The sequence below is a fragment of the Anopheles bellator genome, assembly GCF_943735745.2.
Source record: "Anopheles bellator chromosome X unlocalized genomic scaffold, idAnoBellAS_SP24_06.2 X_unloc_3, whole genome shotgun sequence".
Lineage (NCBI taxonomy): Eukaryota > Metazoa > Arthropoda > Insecta > Diptera > Culicidae > Anopheles > Anopheles bellator.
Genome location: NW_026684293.1, coordinates 18,626 through 38,317, shown reverse-complemented (window position 1 = coordinate 38,317; position 19,692 = coordinate 18,626). Strand labels below are relative to the sequence as shown.

The 19,692-nt window shown below is 44.5% G+C and overlaps 2 protein-coding genes across 2 annotated transcripts in view; both read left to right on the top strand.

The window, feature by feature from the left end:
• LOC131214149 (cytoplasmic FMR1-interacting protein) overlaps positions 1 to 11,918 on the top strand; it is a 19,067-nt gene extending 7,149 nt beyond the window's left edge. Inside the window, exons 2-6 of the mRNA XM_058208524.1 lie at positions 3,231 to 4,739; positions 4,839 to 6,218; positions 6,328 to 6,566; positions 6,641 to 6,788; positions 11,525 to 11,918. Of these exons, the coding sequence (XP_058064507.1) occupies positions 3,231 to 4,739; positions 4,839 to 6,218; positions 6,328 to 6,566; positions 6,641 to 6,788; positions 11,525 to 11,722 (3,474 nt within the window). The 3' untranslated portion in view covers positions 11,723 to 11,918. The remainder of the gene's footprint in view (positions 1 to 3,230; positions 4,740 to 4,838; positions 6,219 to 6,327; positions 6,567 to 6,640; positions 6,789 to 11,524) is intronic.
• A 6,043-nt stretch (positions 11,919 to 17,961) lies between these two features.
• On the top strand, positions 17,962 to 19,383 carry LOC131214148 (uncharacterized). Its single transcript, XM_058208523.1, has one exon. The coding sequence runs from the start codon at positions 17,962 to 17,964 to the stop codon at positions 19,381 to 19,383; it is 1,422 nt and encodes a 473-aa protein (XP_058064506.1).
• The last annotated feature ends 309 nt before the right edge of the window (positions 19,384 to 19,692 follow it).

Sequence of the window (19,692 nt, the reverse complement as noted above, 5' to 3'; positions counted from 1 at the left end):
GCGGACACCACCGCGACATACCAAAATCCATTTTTATATATAGAGATGGAGCTTGTATGGTGGAATGGCAGTTGTCCGTCGTTAGGTCCATGGAGTGAGCAGTCGACTGAATTCTCTCACCAAACGGCCCCCTGTCTCTCACGTGTGTGTCCCCTCGCTTTCTTCGTTTTCTTTCTCCCATATTCCCCCCTAGCCAAAATGAAACAGTTCGTATTTGGTCGGTATATTCCGGTATATTTTCTCTCTCTTTTTTCGGTTCGCGTTCATTCTTCACTCTTCACTAGCGGTCGTCGTAGTAATTTGGTGCGTAGCTGCTTATTGTTGTTGGTGACGTCGAAAACAAGTTTTGCATTCGAATCCTATGCATCCCAGTTTAGTTGGACATCTGAAACGAGCAAAGCGAAAACATTTCAACATTATTTGATTGTCACTTAATACTGTCCAATAAACTTACCTGGATTATTTCTATCAAGATCACACATGATCGAAAGAGAAGCACTAGCACTTGGTACTTTACACTTGCCACTTAGAAAAAACAGAGGCAGAGGTTTCGTCCCGATTCGCCTAAGTCCAAGTAGAACAGAAGTTAAAGACAGACCGTCGGACCCTCAGAAACTTCGGGATTTTGCCTAGATCTCGCTATCTCTTTTTTTCTATTCATTTTTCTTTCTCTCTAGCGTTCGTCTTCCACCTGCACCGCGTAAGCATCGCCTCTCGCCCATAGCGCCTTTCCTCTCCAAGTAATTCAAACCCACAAGCTGACGCGTGAAAGCCCTCCTCACGGGGTTCCTTCCACTCCTTTCCGCCGCTGCCCAGACGCGGACCCTCATGAGCCGGCCCGCTCGTTGCAGTGAGCGTCGTGCTCGGCCTCCCTCGTCCTCGTCGCAGGCAAAGGGGCGTTCGATTTCACTCGTCTCAGTTTTCCTCCGCCGCGTCGCAGGCAGAGGGGCAGCTCGGGCTCTCAAAATTGTTCACTGGGAATGCAGGTGCTTAGGAACGACATCGAGGGACCTGTCGTAGGTGAAATTCGGAGTACCCAGTAAACAAAATCGCTGTTCTCACTATGGGGCTTGAATTCTCATCGAGGGCTGAACGATGACTGATCCACGACCCAACGGTGACTCTGAGTTTTTTTCCATAAGAACTTCCTTGTGAAACGGCAGAAAGTCTTCGGAGGGAGCAAGGACAGGGTCACCGATTTGATTCTCTCACGCGTGTCCCTTGTCTTTCTCTCTTCTCCCAGCAGGCAAAATCCGTCGCGCGACGGCTGAACAAGCGGCGGAACAACGGCGGAACAACGGCGGAACAAAGATTTTTAATTGACTTGTTCCGACGCTGAAACGCTTCGTTATCAAAACGCTTTAGCGCTGTGCGTGTGTGTGTCATGGGCCCTATTCATCCAGTACCCTACCCAGTTTCAGATTGAAATTATTTTTTAAAACTGGGTTAAAATTTTAAAATTTTTTATCATAAATCGTATCTTCTACATTATAAAAATGCAGCTCTGTTTTCTGTGTGGTTTATAGACTCCGAAACTATTGGACCGATTGACTCGAAATTTGGTATACAGGGGTTTTAGGTGCCTGGGAAGAGCAACGTCATGGTTAGAAACCCCTCACTCCCCTCTTTCTTACCGCTCCTTATATTGTTTCTTGGTGCCTCGCAGCCATGGGATGTGAGAGGGATGATTTCGCCCGAACACCGTCCGAAAGCCCGAACGCTTTCGCCCAATACTCAGAAATGCGAAAGTATTATTGCGGGGCCACACCAAGCGCAAATTTATTTTCGTTTGCTCTTCGTGTGGTAGCAAAAAAAAACAAAAACGAAATGTCAAACGTGTTTACAGTCGTGTTTTTGGTCCGAGAAAACACAAATAGAAGAGAAATAAATTGATTTCTGAATATTTTTTTCAGTTTTTTCGATTTTGTTGCTATACCAGCAAATAAGAACTTAAATTATCCTCTGTTTGTAAGCAAAGCGTATGCAAAAAGTATTTACGCTCGGGTTTACGCCTCGGCCGACCCGTAAACGTTTTGACAGAGGCATTTTTGGCAGTTTGGCATTAATCTGTAATGTCAAAAACATTACGTTACGCCTCATGTAGCCCCCAGTAACGTTCGAGTTCCCGTTCAAGTTTCATAGTAGGGCCCGTAGTAGCCAGGTAGTCGGCGTTCGACGTAGCGTTCGCTACCTCAGTCATTGCGGGGCCGGTTGATAAGCGCGTGCTGTCGGACTCGAATTTGGCGTCGAACCGCTATCAAGTCGGCGAGCTCGGACCGCTACATTGCGTGCGGGTAGACGGAGTGGCTCACCGCACGCAATGTCGCGGTTCGAGCTTTGCCGGTTCGGTGTTCGGAATCTCACTGCAGGCACTCGAATTTGTCTTCGTGGAACCGTTCGTGATTGTCGACATGAGACTGCTGGAGAGAGCCTGCGACGAGACCACGCAATGACCGAGGGCCGGGCTAGGGCAAGCGTGCCGTGTTCTGCCGAGATAGCGGAGATGGGCACCATTTGCCGAAGCGCCCGCCAACGTCTACGACGGACGTGGGACCCGAGGGATAGTGCTTTCCGAACTGTCGAATACATGACGGTGCTCTAATGCTGCGAAGTCAGTGGAGCACTCCATGTTCTACTCAGCGCGATCCCAACGAGAGAGGCAGGACCTGCTGGGCGATGGCGGTCGCACTCCAATCACATCGGACAACTTGGCGGTCGAAATACCAGAGCCTGGAGGGCTGGAATCCCTTCTCCCGGGGCTGCCGGGGCATAACACTACAGCTCCAACAACCGGTAACTGAGCAATGCTGGCATTATTCAGAAATTATGGCAGAATATCTTGAAAAAACGATATGTTTCAAAAGAATTGAACAATTATTTTGTCGTTACCTCATCAAACTTCCAGTGAAAAGACAGTCATATACATAACTACATAACTTGCGATAGCAAATATTTGTACAGTTTTTCATTTTAATGCAATAAACGAGTATTATCTTGGAAAAAAATTCGGGTTCTCTGGTTGTACACCGTCAATGTGGATTAGATCAACAATAATCTAGAGTTTTTAAACGTATGTTTGGTTCGAATTTGTATCAAAATTTATTACGCCATTACGGTTAGCGTAATAAATTGGGGTACAAATAACGTAAAATAAATAAAAATTTTTATAAAATACAGAACGATACGCGTAATAAATTTTGATTTCTTTTCGTTTTCAACCGCATTTGCAGCGTAAGGCAATAGAGGCGTTCTCCGGTGAGGTTAAACGGTTGTGTCACACAGAGAAACGTAAAGATTTCGTATCGGAGGCGTATTTGCTTACACTAGGCAAATTTATCAACATGTTTGCGGTGTTGGACGAGTTGAAAAATATGAAATCAAGCGTCAAGAATGACTACAGTACGTACCGTCGGGCAGCCCAGTTTCTAAAAGTAATGACGGATTCACACAGCCTACAAGAGTCTCAAAACCTATCAATGTTTCTTGCGACACAGAACAAGATACGTGATACGGCAAAGGATACTCTTGAGAAGATTACTGGCTACGAGGAGTTACTTTCTGACGTAGTAAACATTTGCGTACACATGTATGAATCAAAGATGTACATGACTCCGGAGGAAAAGCATATGCTGGTAAAGGTAATTGGTTTCGGCCTGTTTTTAATGGACTCTGAAATCTGCAATATCAACAAGTTGGACCAAAAGAAAAAGTTGCGGCTTGATCGAATTGATCGAATCTTTAAAAATCTTGAAGTGGTTCCTTTGTTTGGTGACATGCAAATTGCGCCGTTCAATTACATCAAACGCAGTAAGCACTTTGATCCGAGCAAATGGCCACTGTCAAGTTCAACGGCAATAAGTCCGCAGGCGGATCTCATGGTACATCTTCCTACGATTCGTGAGGATCACGTAAAGTACATCTCGGAGTTGTCGAGATACAGTAATGAAGTAACGACCACTTATAAGGATAACGCAACTGATGCAGAGAACCGCGCGACTGCCGATCTAGCTCTAAGAGGGCTGCAGCTATTGTCGGAGTGGACATCGGTAGTTACAGAACTTTACTCGTGGAAACTATTGCATCCGACTGATCACCACCTTAACAAGGAATGCCCATCTGAGGCAGAAGAGTATGAGCGAGCGACGCGTTATAACTACACTGAGGATGAAAAGTTTGCGCTAATAGAAGTGATTGCGATGATTAAGGGCTTGCAGGTTCTGATGGCACGCATTGAAACGGTTCTTTGTGAGGCAATTCGACGTAACATTTATGCGGAACTGCAAGACTTCGTGCAACTGGTATTACGCGAACCACTGCGAAAAGCGGTTAAAAACAAGAAAGACCTGATCCGATCGATCGTGATGTCAGTGAGGGAAACATGTGCTGATTGGCAAAAGGGCACCGAACCTTCCCTAGATCCAGCTCTTAAGGGCAAGAAGGACCCAGATAGTGGTTTTCTGATAAATGTGCCACGTTTGAACGTGGGACCGTCTTCAACTCAATTGTATATGGTGCGCACGATGCTGGAGTCGTTGATCGCAGACAAGTCGGGCGGTAAACGAACGCTACGCAAGGATATCGACGGTTCCTGTTTACTGCAGATTGATGTTTTTCACAAAGCATCTTTTTACTGGAGTTACCTGCTTAGTTTCAGCGAGACGCTACAAAAGTGCTGCGATCTCTCACAATTATGGTACCGTGAATTCTACTTGGAAATGACGATGGGTCGAAAGGTTAACGTAAGTACCTATTCATGTTGTTTAAATAGATTGAGTGACAAAGGAGTAATATTCACCGTTTTTAATTATTTTTTTTTTATTTTTGATTGATATGCGCAGAAATGCAATGTTCGACATCAGCACAACGAAGAGTGTAGTGATTTGATAACAATGGAAAAACGAATCCAATTTCCGATTGAGATGTCAATGCCGTGGATTCTAACTGATCACATCCTGCGTACTAAGGAGCCATCTATGATGGAGTATGTACTGTACCCGCTTGATCTGTATAACGATTCGGCACTATATGCCCTGACAATTTTCCGTAAACAGTTTCTGTATGACGAGGTTGAGGCGGAGGTGAACCTCTGCTTCGACCAATTCGTGTACAAATTAAGCGAACAGGTATTTGCCCATTATAAGCAACTTGCTGGTAGTATATACATGGATAAACGGTTTCGCGTCGAATGTGAAGTTCTTGGAATCAATTTTCAATCGTATCCGCGCAATAACCGATATGAGACATTATTGAAGCAACGACATGTCCAGTTACTCGGTCGTTCGATCGACCTCAACAAGTTGATCACGCAACGCATAAACGCTGATATGCAAAAGAGCCTTGAGTTGGCAATTTGCCGATTCGAGGCGAGCGATATCACAGGCGTAGTCGAGCTGGAAGCCCTACTCGCAGTGAACAAACTCTGTCATAAGTTACTATCACGCTGGTTGGCACTGGATGACTTTGACGCAATGATGAAAGAGGCAAATCATAATGTGCTGGCACCGTACGGGCGTATCACGTTGCATGTGTTCGTTGAATTGAATTACGATTTCCTTGCCAACTACTGTTATAACGCCGCCACTAACCGTTTCGTGCGCAACAAGCTTCAGATATCTTTTTCGGGGCCGATCACTCGCGAAAAAGCACCAATTATGGCGCACTACTACCTTTGGGGTTCAAAACCGTTGAATGCAGCATACACGGCACAATATGGTCAATATTCTGGGTTTGTCGGAGCGCCGCATTTTCACGCTATCTGTCGTTTACTCGGATATCAAGGGATCGCTGTCGTTATGGAGATTATTTTAAAAGACATCGTAAAGCCATTGGTCCAAGGAAATTTGCTGCAGTTTACTAAGACTCTTATGTCGGCGATGCCAAAGATGTGCAAGCTGCCATTGTGCGATTACGGATCACCGGGTGTATTGAGCTATTATCAGGCACACTTGGTAGACATCGTTCAATATCCCGACGCGAAGACTGAACTATTTCAATCGTTCCGTGAAATGGGCAATTCACTATTATTTTGTTTATTAATCGAACAAGCCCTTTCGCAAGAAGAAGTTTGCGATCTACTTCACGCCGCCCCTTTCCAAAATATTTTGCCCCGACCTTTCTGCAAGGATGGTGAGAAGCCGGAGAACAAGCAGAAGCGTTTGGAGGCAAAGTACGCTTCGCTGCAAATTGTACCGAATGTGGAGAAGCTTGGAACCGCTAAGGTAAATATGGTAATTTTAGTATACGAAATACTGAAATCAGAGGATTAACGGCACATTTTTTTCAAATCAATTATCAAACGAATTTGTTTTATTTTTCAACCAAATTTAGCAAGCGATGATAGCCCGCGAAGGAGACCTTTTGACACGTGAACGATTATGCTGCGGGTTGAGCATATTCGAAGTTATTCTGGGTCGTGTCAAGACGTTTTTAGATGATCCAATTTGGGCCGGACCACTTCCGATAAACGGTGTAATGCACATCGACGAGTGCACCGAGTTTCACCGTCTCTGGTCTGCATTACAATTTGTTTATTGCATTCCAGTGGCTGGCACCGAGTACACGGTTGAGTAAGTCGTAATTGCTACAAGAATGGTTGGCCCAAAAAATTAGATCTACATATGCTTCGTTCCTTTACTTGCAGAGAATTGTTTGGTGAGGGATTGCACTGGGCTGGATGTACAATAATTGTATTGTTGAACCAACAACGGAAGTTCGAAGCACTCGATTTCTGTTATCACATACTCCGTGTGCAGCGGGTTGATGGCAAAGATGATACCGTGAAGGGCATCGTAAGTATTTAATTCATTTTTGCTAAGCAATGTATCTTTGCAATATAATTTGAAGATTTTATAAAAATTGGCATGAATATTTGGGGGATGCAGATGTTGATTTGTATACACTTCTTCTAACGTTTGGTATATATTTGTTTGTTTTTGTTTTGATTTCATAGTTGAAATGTGTTGCTCATAGTTGTCTCTATTCGCCAAGTCATTTTTTCTATCTTGGTCGCAAGCAAAAGTCACTTAAAGGTCGCGTGGAAAATTTTGCAATGAAAACCACTCATATCTTTATGATGTCTTTGTGGAAAATAACTTTTTTCCTAGCCAAATGAAATAGTTTTCTCTTCAAATCATCATTGTTTTCTAATAAAAAATTATCTTGGTTCTTCCATACTGATTTGATTATCCCGAAGACACCCATAATTTTGACTGCTATTAGTTCAGACAAACTCAATAGATCATTCAAAATCGAAATCACAGAACCCATGGCCAACTGCTTGACTTGACTATGGGCCCAATTACAAAACTCGAATCGAGAACTCGAACGGTCATCTGAGTTCATTTTGCTATTGCGGCAGTCGATCGACTTTCCGTACGGAAAGGATGAACTTTCCGTGGCGGGAGCTTTCAACTGGATGAACTATTTCTCGGTTTCGATAACCGAAACCGAAACCGTTTCCATATTAGTATTTTTGGCATCATGAAACGCGTTTTCGTACTCGAATTTGACAAACGGATTTCCGTCAACTTTTTGCTACGGAAAGAGCAGCTCTGTTAGGATTTATTTGATTTTATCAATTAGTTTGTATTGTTTATGCTCCGCATGGATAGCTAGGTAGGCCGAAAGGATACTGGTGGGTTTTTTTTTATACATGTGGTAGCTAATTACCCCGTAAAGAAACTAATTAGCCCGGAAGAAAGAAGGGCAAGGGTAGGTAAGTGTTTTGTATTCCTGTGGTTACCGCAGTCCCAAATAGGCCGGAAAGAAAGGGTAATTTTTTTTTCAATCATGTTGCTACAGCAGTTGCAAATAGGGCGAAGAGATTCGGGTAAGTTTGTTTTTATTTCGGAAAGTATGGTCAAAAACATATCCCTTGAGATGCGAAAATTTTTCTTGGACCCGCAGCAACATTATTACATGAAAGAAAAATCGATTGATCATTTTCGATGTTGGGCACACTTACCCTGGTGATGAAAAATTCAGTGGGTCGGATTTACATCGCAATATTTTGCGACGAATCGTTATATTTTCAGTTTCTTCGTTATCATTGTCGCTATCGAAAACGTAATACGCGGAAATCATCTTAAAATTTCAGAAATATAATAGCAAGAATCTTACGCACATCTGAACTGCTATCTGTGTATGTGTATGTGTGTGTGCAATGTTTACAAAAATGCACCAGAATGGCAGTTCGTACTCGAAGAGCTTGACAAGCTTTCACATTTAAGCACATTTTAAGCACTTTTTAGCACATTATTTAAGCACTTTTTAGCACTTTTTAGCACATTTTAGCACATTTTAGCACATTTAGCACTCGGAGCTTCTCTAATTGAAAACCGTGATCCCGACCATCCAGTTCGACAAACGAGAAGGAGAAGTTCACTCGAAGCGACTGTACGAGTTCTGCAATAGGGCGATTAACATTGGCTCTGGTGCAGGTTAAGAAGGCAACAATTATGAAACTCGATTCGAGAACTCGAACATCGGTCATTTGAGTTCATTTTGCTATAGCTTTCTCTCTTACAGCTTTCTCGCTTACAGTTTTCGATTGTAGGGGCGTGGTGCATCATGATGCCAGAGGAAGAACGATCAATTAAAAATGTTACCTGCAAGTTATGCGCAATTTGCGCGAAGCAATCCGCTACAAACGCCGAAATTTGTGGGAAAACAAAAGATGGCTTTTGCACCCCTGCTTACATACCGTTTATATACGAGGACTGTTTGAAAATTTTCAAGCACCAAAATTTCTCTCGTTATGGGTGATTTGGCTTCTCTTGCACGACGTGTGGGTTTTTTAAATCCTAAAAAGGTTGAGGATTTCTTAAAAACAGAAAAATTCGCAAATGGAAATTCGATCCATTAAATTTTTTGTGTTACATGGTGTGGTACCCATGCATCAAGCTTTTTGTGAATCATTCTTCTTTTTCTTCTTCTTATTTGGCGTTACAACCGCTGGGCAGTCTTAGGGCCCTTTTATGGAACTCGAACTGGAACGTTCGAGTGAACACAATAAGAGAGAATGCAGAATACAGCAAGAGAGAAGGCAGAAAGAGAAAGCTATAGCAAAATGAACTTAAATGACCGATGTTCGAGTTCTCGAATCGAGTTTCATAATAGGGGCTTTCTTAACCTGCACCAGAGCCAATGTTAATCGCCCTATTACAGAACTCGTACAGTCGCTTCGAGTGAACTTATCGTTCTCGATTGTCGAACTCGTTTGTCGGGATCACGGTTTTCAATTACAGAAGCTTCCGAGTGCTAAATGTGCTAAAAAGCTTAAATGTGAAAGCTTGTCAAGCTCTTTGAGTACGAACTGCCATTCTGGTGCATTTTTGTAAACATTACAAACACAGATACACACACACAGATAGCAGTTCAGATGTACGTGCGATTCCAGCTATTACTGTGGGGCTACATCAAGCGTAACGTAATGATTTTGACATTAACGATTAATGCCAAACTGCTACGGCGCTGTCAAAACGTTTACGGCTCGCGCGAGGCGTAAACCCGAGCGTAATTATTTTTTTCATACGCTTTGCTTAAAAACAGAGAATAATTTATGTTTTTATTTGCTGGTATAGCAACAAAATCGGAAAAAACAGATAAAAAAATTCAGAAATCAATTAATTTCTCTTCTATTTCTATTTTCTTGGACCAAAAACACGAACGTAAACACGTTTCACGTTTCGTTTTTATATTTTTGCTGCCACACGAAGCGTAAACGTTTTGACATTACAAATTAATTTTACGCTAGTTTTCACGCTTCGTGTAGCCCCCTAGTTATAGTTCTGAAATTTTTGGACGATTTCCGCGTATTACGTTTTCGATAGCGACAGCGATAGCGAAGAAACTGAAAATATAACGATTCATCGCAAAATATTGCGGTGTAAATCCGACCCACTGAATTTTTCATCACCACAGTAAGTGTGCCCAAAATCGAAAATGATCAATCGATTTTTCATTCATGTAATAATGTTGTTGCGGGTTCAAGAAAAAAATTCGCATATCAACGGAAATGTTTTTGACCATACTTTCCGAAATAGAAACAAACTTACCCGAATCTCTTCGCCCTATTTGCAACTGCTGTAGCAACATGAATAAAAAAAGTTTACCCGTATCTTTCCGGCCTATTCGGGACTGCGGTAACCACAGGAATACAAAACACTTACCTACCAGTCTGCATGGCAGCGATGGGCGTTACCGACTGCTCTATCAACGGTTTTTTGTGAATCCATCTTTACGCAAATGGCTTAAAATTGTTTATTGGTTGAATAGCCTGTTATATCTATTGATTGCCAATGAAAAGGTGTGAATGGAAATGGACAAAACAGAAATTATTTGCCTCTCAGTCTAAATCACGAAACAGTAGTTTTCCAAAGCTAGTATTTGTTGCTTTGTTGGCGCGGGACCAACAACCCCGCCTGTAAAACGAAACTTAAAGAACAGATATTAACATTATATCTGGTTTTGAGTAATAAGTTAATTTTTGCTCAATTGAGTAATCAGTCAATTTTTTTACCCCCACTGATAGAGCAGTCGGTAACGCTCGTCGCTGTCACCGCAGCTGGCCTGGGTTCGAATCCAGGGATCGGTTGTCACTCAACTGGCCATGGTTTCGATTCCCGATACCGGCGTGACAAAGGCGGGTTGGCGCGGGGCTAACAACCCCCGCCCGTAAAAAGGAACTGTTACGGTTAGCGCCACCAGAGATATTAACAGAAAAATGTCTCTGGTGCAGGCTTAGATCGCCCAGCGGTTGTAACGCCAAATAAGAAGAAGAAGAGTCAATTTTTGACAGATATTTTGTTTGGTTGCACAAAAGATGGGATGTGGGAAAACAAAAGATGGCTTTTGCACCCCTGCCTACATACCGTTTATATACGAGGGCTGTTTGAAAATTTTCAAGACATTTGAATTTCCGCGAGCTACGTATATGCGATTTTCGATTTTTTGTAGCATTAGGTTGCTATACTTGTCAGTTCGGCCATTTTGAAGTAATGAAAAGTTCGGTCATTGTGAGTAATCAATCAATTTTTGATAGCTGTTTTGCTTGAACAAGATTTGGCTCGTCGGCGATGCCGTCTTTATCTGCTAAATCGTATCGTAGTGTCGTCCACAAAAAAATTTTTTTGAAGTGTTTCGAGGATTGAAAAAAACGCTGGCACAGGTGTAAAATATCTGATGAGGATTACGTTGAAGGGGATAAAATAAATATTCTTGAATAAACGAATACTTTTTGAAAACACCCTATAGTCGTGAACATTTTTGAATAGACCCCGATTTCCTAATCTTGCACATAAAAGGGGTACTTTTTATAACATAAGCTGCGACTCGATTGGTTTACACAGAACGTTTGAAGGCCTGAGCATTATGATTGGTTGAATACTACGATCAAACTACGTTCCTGTGCCCTTTACTGTGTCCTGGTTGATATAATTTTTTGTTATAATCCCAGAATATTTAAATTAAATCCCATGTACTATGTAGATGCTATATAATGCTTTTTTTATTGTAATATTTTTAGAATCTCAAGCGGATGGTAGACCGAATCCGGCGGTTCCAAGTGCTGAATTCACAGATCTATGCGATCCTCAACAAATATCTCAAAAGCAATGACATAGAGGGTTCTAATGTTGAACACGTTCGATGCTTTCCTCCACCGCCCCATCCGAGTGTGGCTCCTTCGCATTATCATGACCCGAATAAGCTACGTACACAGTAGCTTCAGAATTTTTTCATGCTCTACGAGATCCCCACAGTGTTAGAATTGTGTAAGAGACGTTTATTGAAGGTACATTCCTTTATTCATGTAATAAAAGACGTCTTCTACACAAATTGGAATACGGTAGTGATCTAAACATAATATTAATAAAATTATAATCTTGAAATTATTGTTTTTCTATTAAAACGAAATTTAAACGAGGTCATATTTTACAATGAAATAGATTATTTCCTATAATTTGTGTTCAGACTAGCCGGCCTGGTAAAATTCGTTACAACAAAAGTTTATTGTTTTAAATCAAAGCAAACGTTCGGTGATTAAAACTGTTAACTCTTAATTGAACAATAACAATCGTACTCTTTCGTAGTCTTCGAACCTCGGTTTTGCAGTTGCCATGAGAACAAAAATGGGGTTGCCATTGTTCTGTAATGGGGAAGGATTCCGACGCCTCTTGAAGGATACATAGGCTCTCCTTCCCCACTCCTCCTAAACACGTCCGCGTCGTACAGAACGGTAACATATTTCCCGAATATCCAAGCTTGGGTATACGGATTCACCAGCCCCTTGGGCGGATGGTGAATATGGCTGAGTTTAGAGGGGTCGGGGGGCTGCGGCAACAAGGCCCCCTAAGGGTCCCACGACGGTTAGGGACCTTAAATAATACCTCACGTGGCCCTCCAGCGTGACAGGGGGTTGGCGCGGGGCCAGCAACCCCGCCCATAAAAAACAATACCGCTACAGAAAGCAACCAAAGGGAGAAACGACACCGGAATTACGATGACAACAACTCGCTACGGATTAAAAGGACTTCGAGAACGGACATGAAACTAGGGACATGGAACGTGCGCACTCTGAGAGGAGCTGGGAGCCAGAGGCAAATCGATGAGGCCCTAGCCGCGCTGCAGCTGGATGCGCTGGCTAGGAAGTGGTTTGCAGAAAAGGCGTGGCAGCACATACGATATCCACTACAGCTGCCACGACCGCAACCACATGCTTGGAACCGGATTCGCCGTGGGTCCACGGCTGAAGCCGGCGGTCATCGATTTTCGCCCGGTTAACGAAAGGCTATGCACCTTACGCCTGTCTGGCAGATTCTGCCATATCAGCCTGATAAACGTTAACGCCCCTACCGAAGACAAAACCGAGGAGGAGAAGGACCATTTCTATGGCATTCTCCTTCAAGAACTGGACAGATGCCCCAGATATGACGTAAAAATCATTCTGGGGGACTTCAATGCCAAGGTCGGTAGGGAGCCGGTGTACCGCCAATACACCGGTCTTCACAGTCTACACAGAGAGAGCAACGATAATGGTTGCAGGTTGATCAACTTTGCATCCGCAAGGAACCTGGTGATTGGAAGTACCAAATTTGCGCGAAAGGACATCACAAAGCTACGTGGGTGTCCCCGGATGGAGCCACTTCCAATCAAATAGATCACGTATTGATTGATCGGCGGCATCAATCGAATCTGTTAAACGTCAGAACCTTTCGAGGGGCCAACATCGATTCTGATCACTACCTGGTTGGCGCAGTGATCCGATGTAGAATAACTCGCCGAAGTACAACGGCCGAGAATACCACGCAGATTCGATTCAATACGGACTCCCTGAAACAAGAACGGATGCAAGAGTTGTACAAACAGGCCATCAGGGAGTCACTGCAACCACTAAGAGAAGAAGCTACTACGAGCGAGAGATGGAGCGCTCTAAAAACATGCTTAAGGAGCTGTGCCCAAGATGTCTTGGGCACGCGTCGTGGTAAGACCAGATCTGGCTGGTTCGACGATGAGTGTAGACTTGTGACGGAACAAAAAAACATTGCGTACAAAACAATGATAGGCAGACGCAGGACGCGGGACAGCGTAAGGGAGTACAAGAATCTCAGGAGAATAGAGAAGCAAGTTCATAAGAAAAAGAAGCGATTGTGGGAAGATCAAAAAATACGTGAACTTGAAGAAAACAGAGTGCGCTACGGACCCACAAGACAATTTTACAAAGCGGTAGCAGGTCACCGAAACAACTTCATACCTAAGGCCACCTGCTGCCGCGACAAGGTTGGAAATTTGATCAGTAACCAGCCAGAGGTCCTCTCGCGATGGGCCCAGCATTTTGATGAATTACTCAACGACCAATTTACTGAGCAGCCAGAGGCTCCACTGGTGGATACAAATCTGCTCCTGCCACCGAGCATAGAGGAGACCCGAAGGGCCATTTGTCGACTGAAGAGCCACAAAGCACCAGGCACCGACGGGATTGTAGCCGAGCTCATAAAGAATGGAGGGGAGAGAGTAGAGCACGAGATTCATCAAATTATAGCTGGGGTGTGGGATAGCGAATCGATGCCTTGCGAATGGAATCTTGGCATCATCTACCCCATACACAAAAAAGGAGACAGACTATTATGCAGCAACTATAGGGGTATTACGGTGCTCAATACCGCCTATAAGATCTTCTCCCTCGTTCTGCAGGAACGGTTAGTCCCATACGCTGACGAGATAGTTGGTAACTATCAGGGAGGATTCAGAAGAGGAAAGTCCACCACTGATCAGATCTTCACCATGCGGCAGATCTTGGAAAAGATGATTGAGTTCAGACAGAACACATATCACCTCTTCATCGACTTCAAGGCCGCTGTAAAATGTCGGTGTCGGATCCACCAACACAAATTGAAGTTGTGTCCCAGCCGTGCGAAGATACGGCCGACACTGGTGCTCTCGCCTGGCACCCGATGACCTGCACCGAAGTCGAAACCTTCTTTCTTTCGAGAAATCGCTTGAACAGATCAAGCAACTCAAGGCGTCAGACGAACAGGCTAGTCTTCAGAGAATTCCTAGTACCTGAACGTGGACATCCGAGATGCCAATCTTCCTTTGGAATTGTTCCGTCGGAGCGATGCAACCCGTAGGGTATATGGTCAATCTCCGAAGGGAATTCTTCCCAAGGCACAAGCTAGTTCCAGTTGAAGAGGAGAAAAGCAACTCGACTCGATTCGTTTAAGAACTAATATGCAAGTGATTTATTCATACAATTTGATGTCTTATATACTAAATTTTCGGTACATCGCATCTCGCTAGAACCTTACTCTTTGAACCTGTCCCTTACTTGCAGTCCCGTCCCTTACTTGGAGTTTCAAGATAAGCAATACGGGTGCAATCAGTCCGTTGGTCCTTCTATGCTATTCTGATCCTACGCTTCTAAAAATAGGCATCCATACGTTCTTATCTTATTGCTCGCGACCCTTTCCTCGCGCTTCTAATTGCTTAGGACGCGTTATGACTGCGTCTTCGAAATTCCGTTTCGTGGGAAATGTAAACAACGCGACTTGTCCTATGCTCGTTCGGATTACGAGTTTCCTGGCGGGAGGTATGTTGCATCATACGTTGCATTATGTAAACATTGCTTCCTCCTCTGCTCCTTCTGGTTTGAGCCGTAATCTACTCCTCGCGTTCTCAACACCACCCTTCGTAAAACGACCCGTTTTACCCTAATATTGCTAGAACGCTATGATATCTGATTTAGTTTATTTTAATTATATATTATTTTCATTCCTCAATTTCGGATAAATGCATGAACCTTCCTTCCGATAGTTGTCGTTGGCGAGCTCGATGTCTTCGTCGACCTTAATTTCTGCTTTCTGGAAACCGTCCTTCCCGTTCCACTGTTTCATGTGACTGCGGTGCGAAAGTAGGTTGGTTAGCGAGTCCCAAAACGATGCTAGAAGTTGCCATCCAAAACCGTAGATATCGTAGAGGATCCTCCCGTGTATTACTGTATCGGTGATGAATTTGATGGCTCTACCTATTAAGTAGATTCCGATTGCTGTTGTTATCGAAGGTCTTGTTGACGGTTCCTTCATAAATGACCTCAAAATCCGATTCCTCACACAGATGTCGCATATCTACATCCCAGGTCAGGTAGCCGAATTCGGAATCGAGGCACCAGCCGTTGTTGAATGTACACAATATGTCGTTGCGTAGAGTTACCTGATTGTTTTCAGTGTCAGCGGTTGCTGAGTAGTCGAACATACCGATTTGGTACTCGTAGTAAACCAGTGCGTTTTCCCAGGTATAACTTGATGTTCTATACACTCCACCGTTGCACGTTGTTCCTCTTACGCTTCCTACAACTAATGTTTCTCCTCGGGTTGTAGCGTTTCGCCGTAATTCAGTAATCTTGACGTCTTCTGTAAGCTTTACGATGCCCAATACTTGAGCTAATTTGCACTCGTCGGGTGTGAATTCCTTCACAATGTAGGCGTATCCGTTTTCATAATCAGACGTGTGTGAGAATGCCCCACAATATTTAATCGTTCTCTTGATGATTACCTTACATTGATGCACGTGGGTTTGAATTTTGGAGCTTCTTTGTAAGACCTGGATTCTTGTTTCAGTAGTAGTCAAATTCTTAGCTGGAGGGATGCACGATGCTACACCCATCAAGGAATAGCTCGTGATGTTGACGTCGTTACTCGCGCAATCGTAGGCGATCAGCCCTTTCATCTGTCTACCTAGAACTTGTCCAATGAGCAGCAGCAGCATGATGACTGTTAGGTTCCATGGATTAAAATGTGTGGTTCGTGGCATTTTTCGAGATTGAGAACTATTATTTAAAGATATTTTTCTTTTCCCTGAATTATTTTGTGTAAGGGTAACATGCTTTGTTGTTGCTGTTAAGTTATTTCCAACCCACCCAATTGCTCTAATGGTTTTGCCTCTGCGCCTAGTTCGCCTTTTTTTTCAATTGGTTTACTTCTTCGTGTAGAGCTATAAACTCACGTCGTACTTCATTGACTTTATCCTTTATTTTATCTGAGTCATTTTGCGAACATCTATCAATCGCGGCAATTGTTTCAATTGTGTTATTTTGTCTCTCTTGGTACACGTCTAGTACTGCCAGGGCTGTAACTGGTCTGTTATATATTCCTTGAGATGTTTTAACTTTAACTGACCTTATTTTTTTATCTTGCCCTAACTTTACTTCAATAACCTTTCCCTTTAACCAATGTCCTCGCTCGTTATCTGTCTCCGCTATTACCACAATATCGTTGATTTTAATTGGTTCAGTTGATTTGTTCTATTTTGAGCGGTGTGCGATCAAAGGTAAATATTCAGTCCTCCAACGATTCCAAAAGTATCTACCGTAATGTATTGCTAACCTCCAATGCTTTTTCTCTAAGTTTTGAGTTTTGAAATCAAATGGCAATGAAAAGTTACCGGCTCGTCGAATTAATATGTGGAATGGAGTGAGAGCTTCATCTTCTTCGTGAGATAAGGGAATATGTGTGAGTGGACGAGAGTTTAAATAGAATTCAGCTTGAATGAGTGCTCCTCTCAATACTTCTACTGTTGGAGGTCTATCGTTTCTACTGAATATCATCTTAGTTAAATTACTTTTGATTATTCTTATCAATCTTTCCCAGGCTCCTCCAAAGTGGGGAGCTTTTGGTGGGTTGAAATGCCATTGTATACCCATTTTAATAGCTTGTCCGGCTTCCATTTTAGAGTTTATATTGTTTACTATCTCTCGTAACTCTCTTTCTGCGCCGACAAAATTAGTCCCATTATCGCTATACACATGCGTAACTGCACCTCTGCGTCCTTGAAAGGACGTAAAACACAATAGAAATAAATCAGTGGTTAGTTTTTCAGCTAGTTCAATATGTACGGCTCTTGTGGACATACACGTAAAGATTACTCCCCAGCGTTTTTCCCTGGATCTGTGGACGAGAACCTCAAATGGTCCGAAATAATCAATTCCTGTATGCATAAATGGATAAATGAAAGTGTCCGTTCGGCATGAAGGCAGCGGTGCCATTATTGGTGGAACCGGTTTAGCCCTCGCATTTTTACAGTGTTGGCATCTAGCCTTTACATAATGAAAAACTGAATTAAGTCCGATGATAAAGTACTTTTGCTGTAACGCAACAAGTACAGCTTTATCTGCTTGATGATTAAACATCTCATGATACCATTGCACTATGAGGGAGAGTCGCAAATCAGCAGTGAAGGCAAACAGACGTACTTTGGTGATCGCTCTCTGATACTGATTTTTGATTCTTTGTCCCACTCCTACCTCTGCGACTGGGTAGAGTGCGGTCCTTTGTGCGATAGAGTGCGGACGCTGGAACTCGAGCACAAAACAAGCGAAATCACGCGCACAGCAATCAGCTAAAACCCGGCTGGCACCGCTCGCCTACTCGCTCTGATGCGAGTAGAGAGAGAGGCGAAGTGCCAGTGATAATGGCCGATATTACTCCGGTCAAACGTGGTCGAATGACCACACGTAGCCAGGCTGTGCCGGAGCCGAATGCAGACAGTAGCGGGGACGACGCACCGGAGGTCAAGCGAAGGTCACCCGAACAGACCGAGACTGCCGTGATCGATGTCGACATGGCAGATGAAAACGCAGCGCTGAAGCTGCAAAACGAGATGCTGCGGAAGGAGGTGAGGGACCTGGAGGAGCAGCTCCAGGTCATAAGAAAGCTGCTCACCGAGCAGGCCGAGAGGCAGCGCGCGCAGTGGGACGTGCTGCACAACCATATGAAGCTGCAAGAGCAGCAATGGAAGATGGCGGCTATGCCTGCAAACCAGCGGCCGCAGCAGCGTATTGAACAAATACAGCAGGGACCTCAACCTCAGCCACCACGGCACGTGCAAAAGGGGCAACAACAGCAGCTGGTACAGCAGCGATCTGAGCCGAAGCCCCAACGGCAAGGGCCGCAGCTGGATACAAAGAGTGTGGAAGAGCTCATCAAGAGCGTAGTCACCGAAGTCACAGGCAAAATTATTGGAGAGCAACAAACGGCCCAGCGGCAACAAAGACAGTTGCCTACACTTGCGCAAATGGTAGCCGATATAAATGTACCGGCGACCTACGAATGGACGCGCGTGCCGACGAAAGCCGAGCTGCGGCAGGCACGAACGAAGAAGCAGCAAAAGCAGCAACAACAACAACAGCAGAAGGCCGCAACGACAATGCGTAAGCGAGTGCGCAACGACGTTGTCCGAGTAGTGCCAGCCATCGGCAAAACCTGCGAAGAGGTCGCCATGGCAGTCCGAAAGGACCAAAAAATTAATGCGGTCGTGGAAAGCATTACAAAGAATGCCAGAGAGCACACGCTGGTGAAGCTCAAACCGTCGGCGGACGCGCAGGCTGTGCAGACTGCGATCAACGAGATGGTCGGCGAAGCAGCACTGACAACGTGCGTCATGTCAGAGATGACAACGGTGACCATCCGCGACATCGACATGCTGGCCACACCAGAGGATGTTGTGAACGCCGTGGAGGACCGAATCCACGTGACGATCCGACCCCCAATCCTCAACAGAATGAGGAATGGACTGCAAACAACGCGGTTCTCGGTGCCGCGCCGCAGGGCAGCAGAGCTGACGGAAAGCAAGCTCCGGATCAGCTACACCAGATGTAGAGTGAAGGAGCTAGGGCCGCTGCCCATGAACCTCAAGCGCTGCTATCGTTGCCTGGAGCGTGGTCACCTCATGCAGGACTGCAAGGGACCAGATCGTGCGTCCCTGTGCCTCAACTGTGGCCACCCGGAGCACGAAAGTATAATGTGCACGGCACCAACAATGTGTATCATCTGCCACGGAGAGCACCGAATTGGTGCTAAGGAGTGCAGCGGAAGTCCAGCCCCATCTTCATAGTGCTGCAGTTGAATGGAAATGGATGCAGCGCAGCCCAGGACCTACTGGTCCAGGCTGCAAGAACCTACTCCCGGCGAAGCAGCACTGACAACGTGCGTCATACTGTCGAGGTGCTGCTAGTTTCCGAACCGTGCAACATTCCTACCAACGGCCGGTGGGAAGCGGACTCCGAAGGCACCTGTGCAGTGGTCGCGTCTGGCGCCAACCCTATTCAACGCGTCAGAAGCAGGGCTCCCGGCCTAGTGATCGCAGACGTGGCAGGCATCACGTTTGCCAGCTGCTACGCGCCTCCTAGGTGGAGCCTAAACC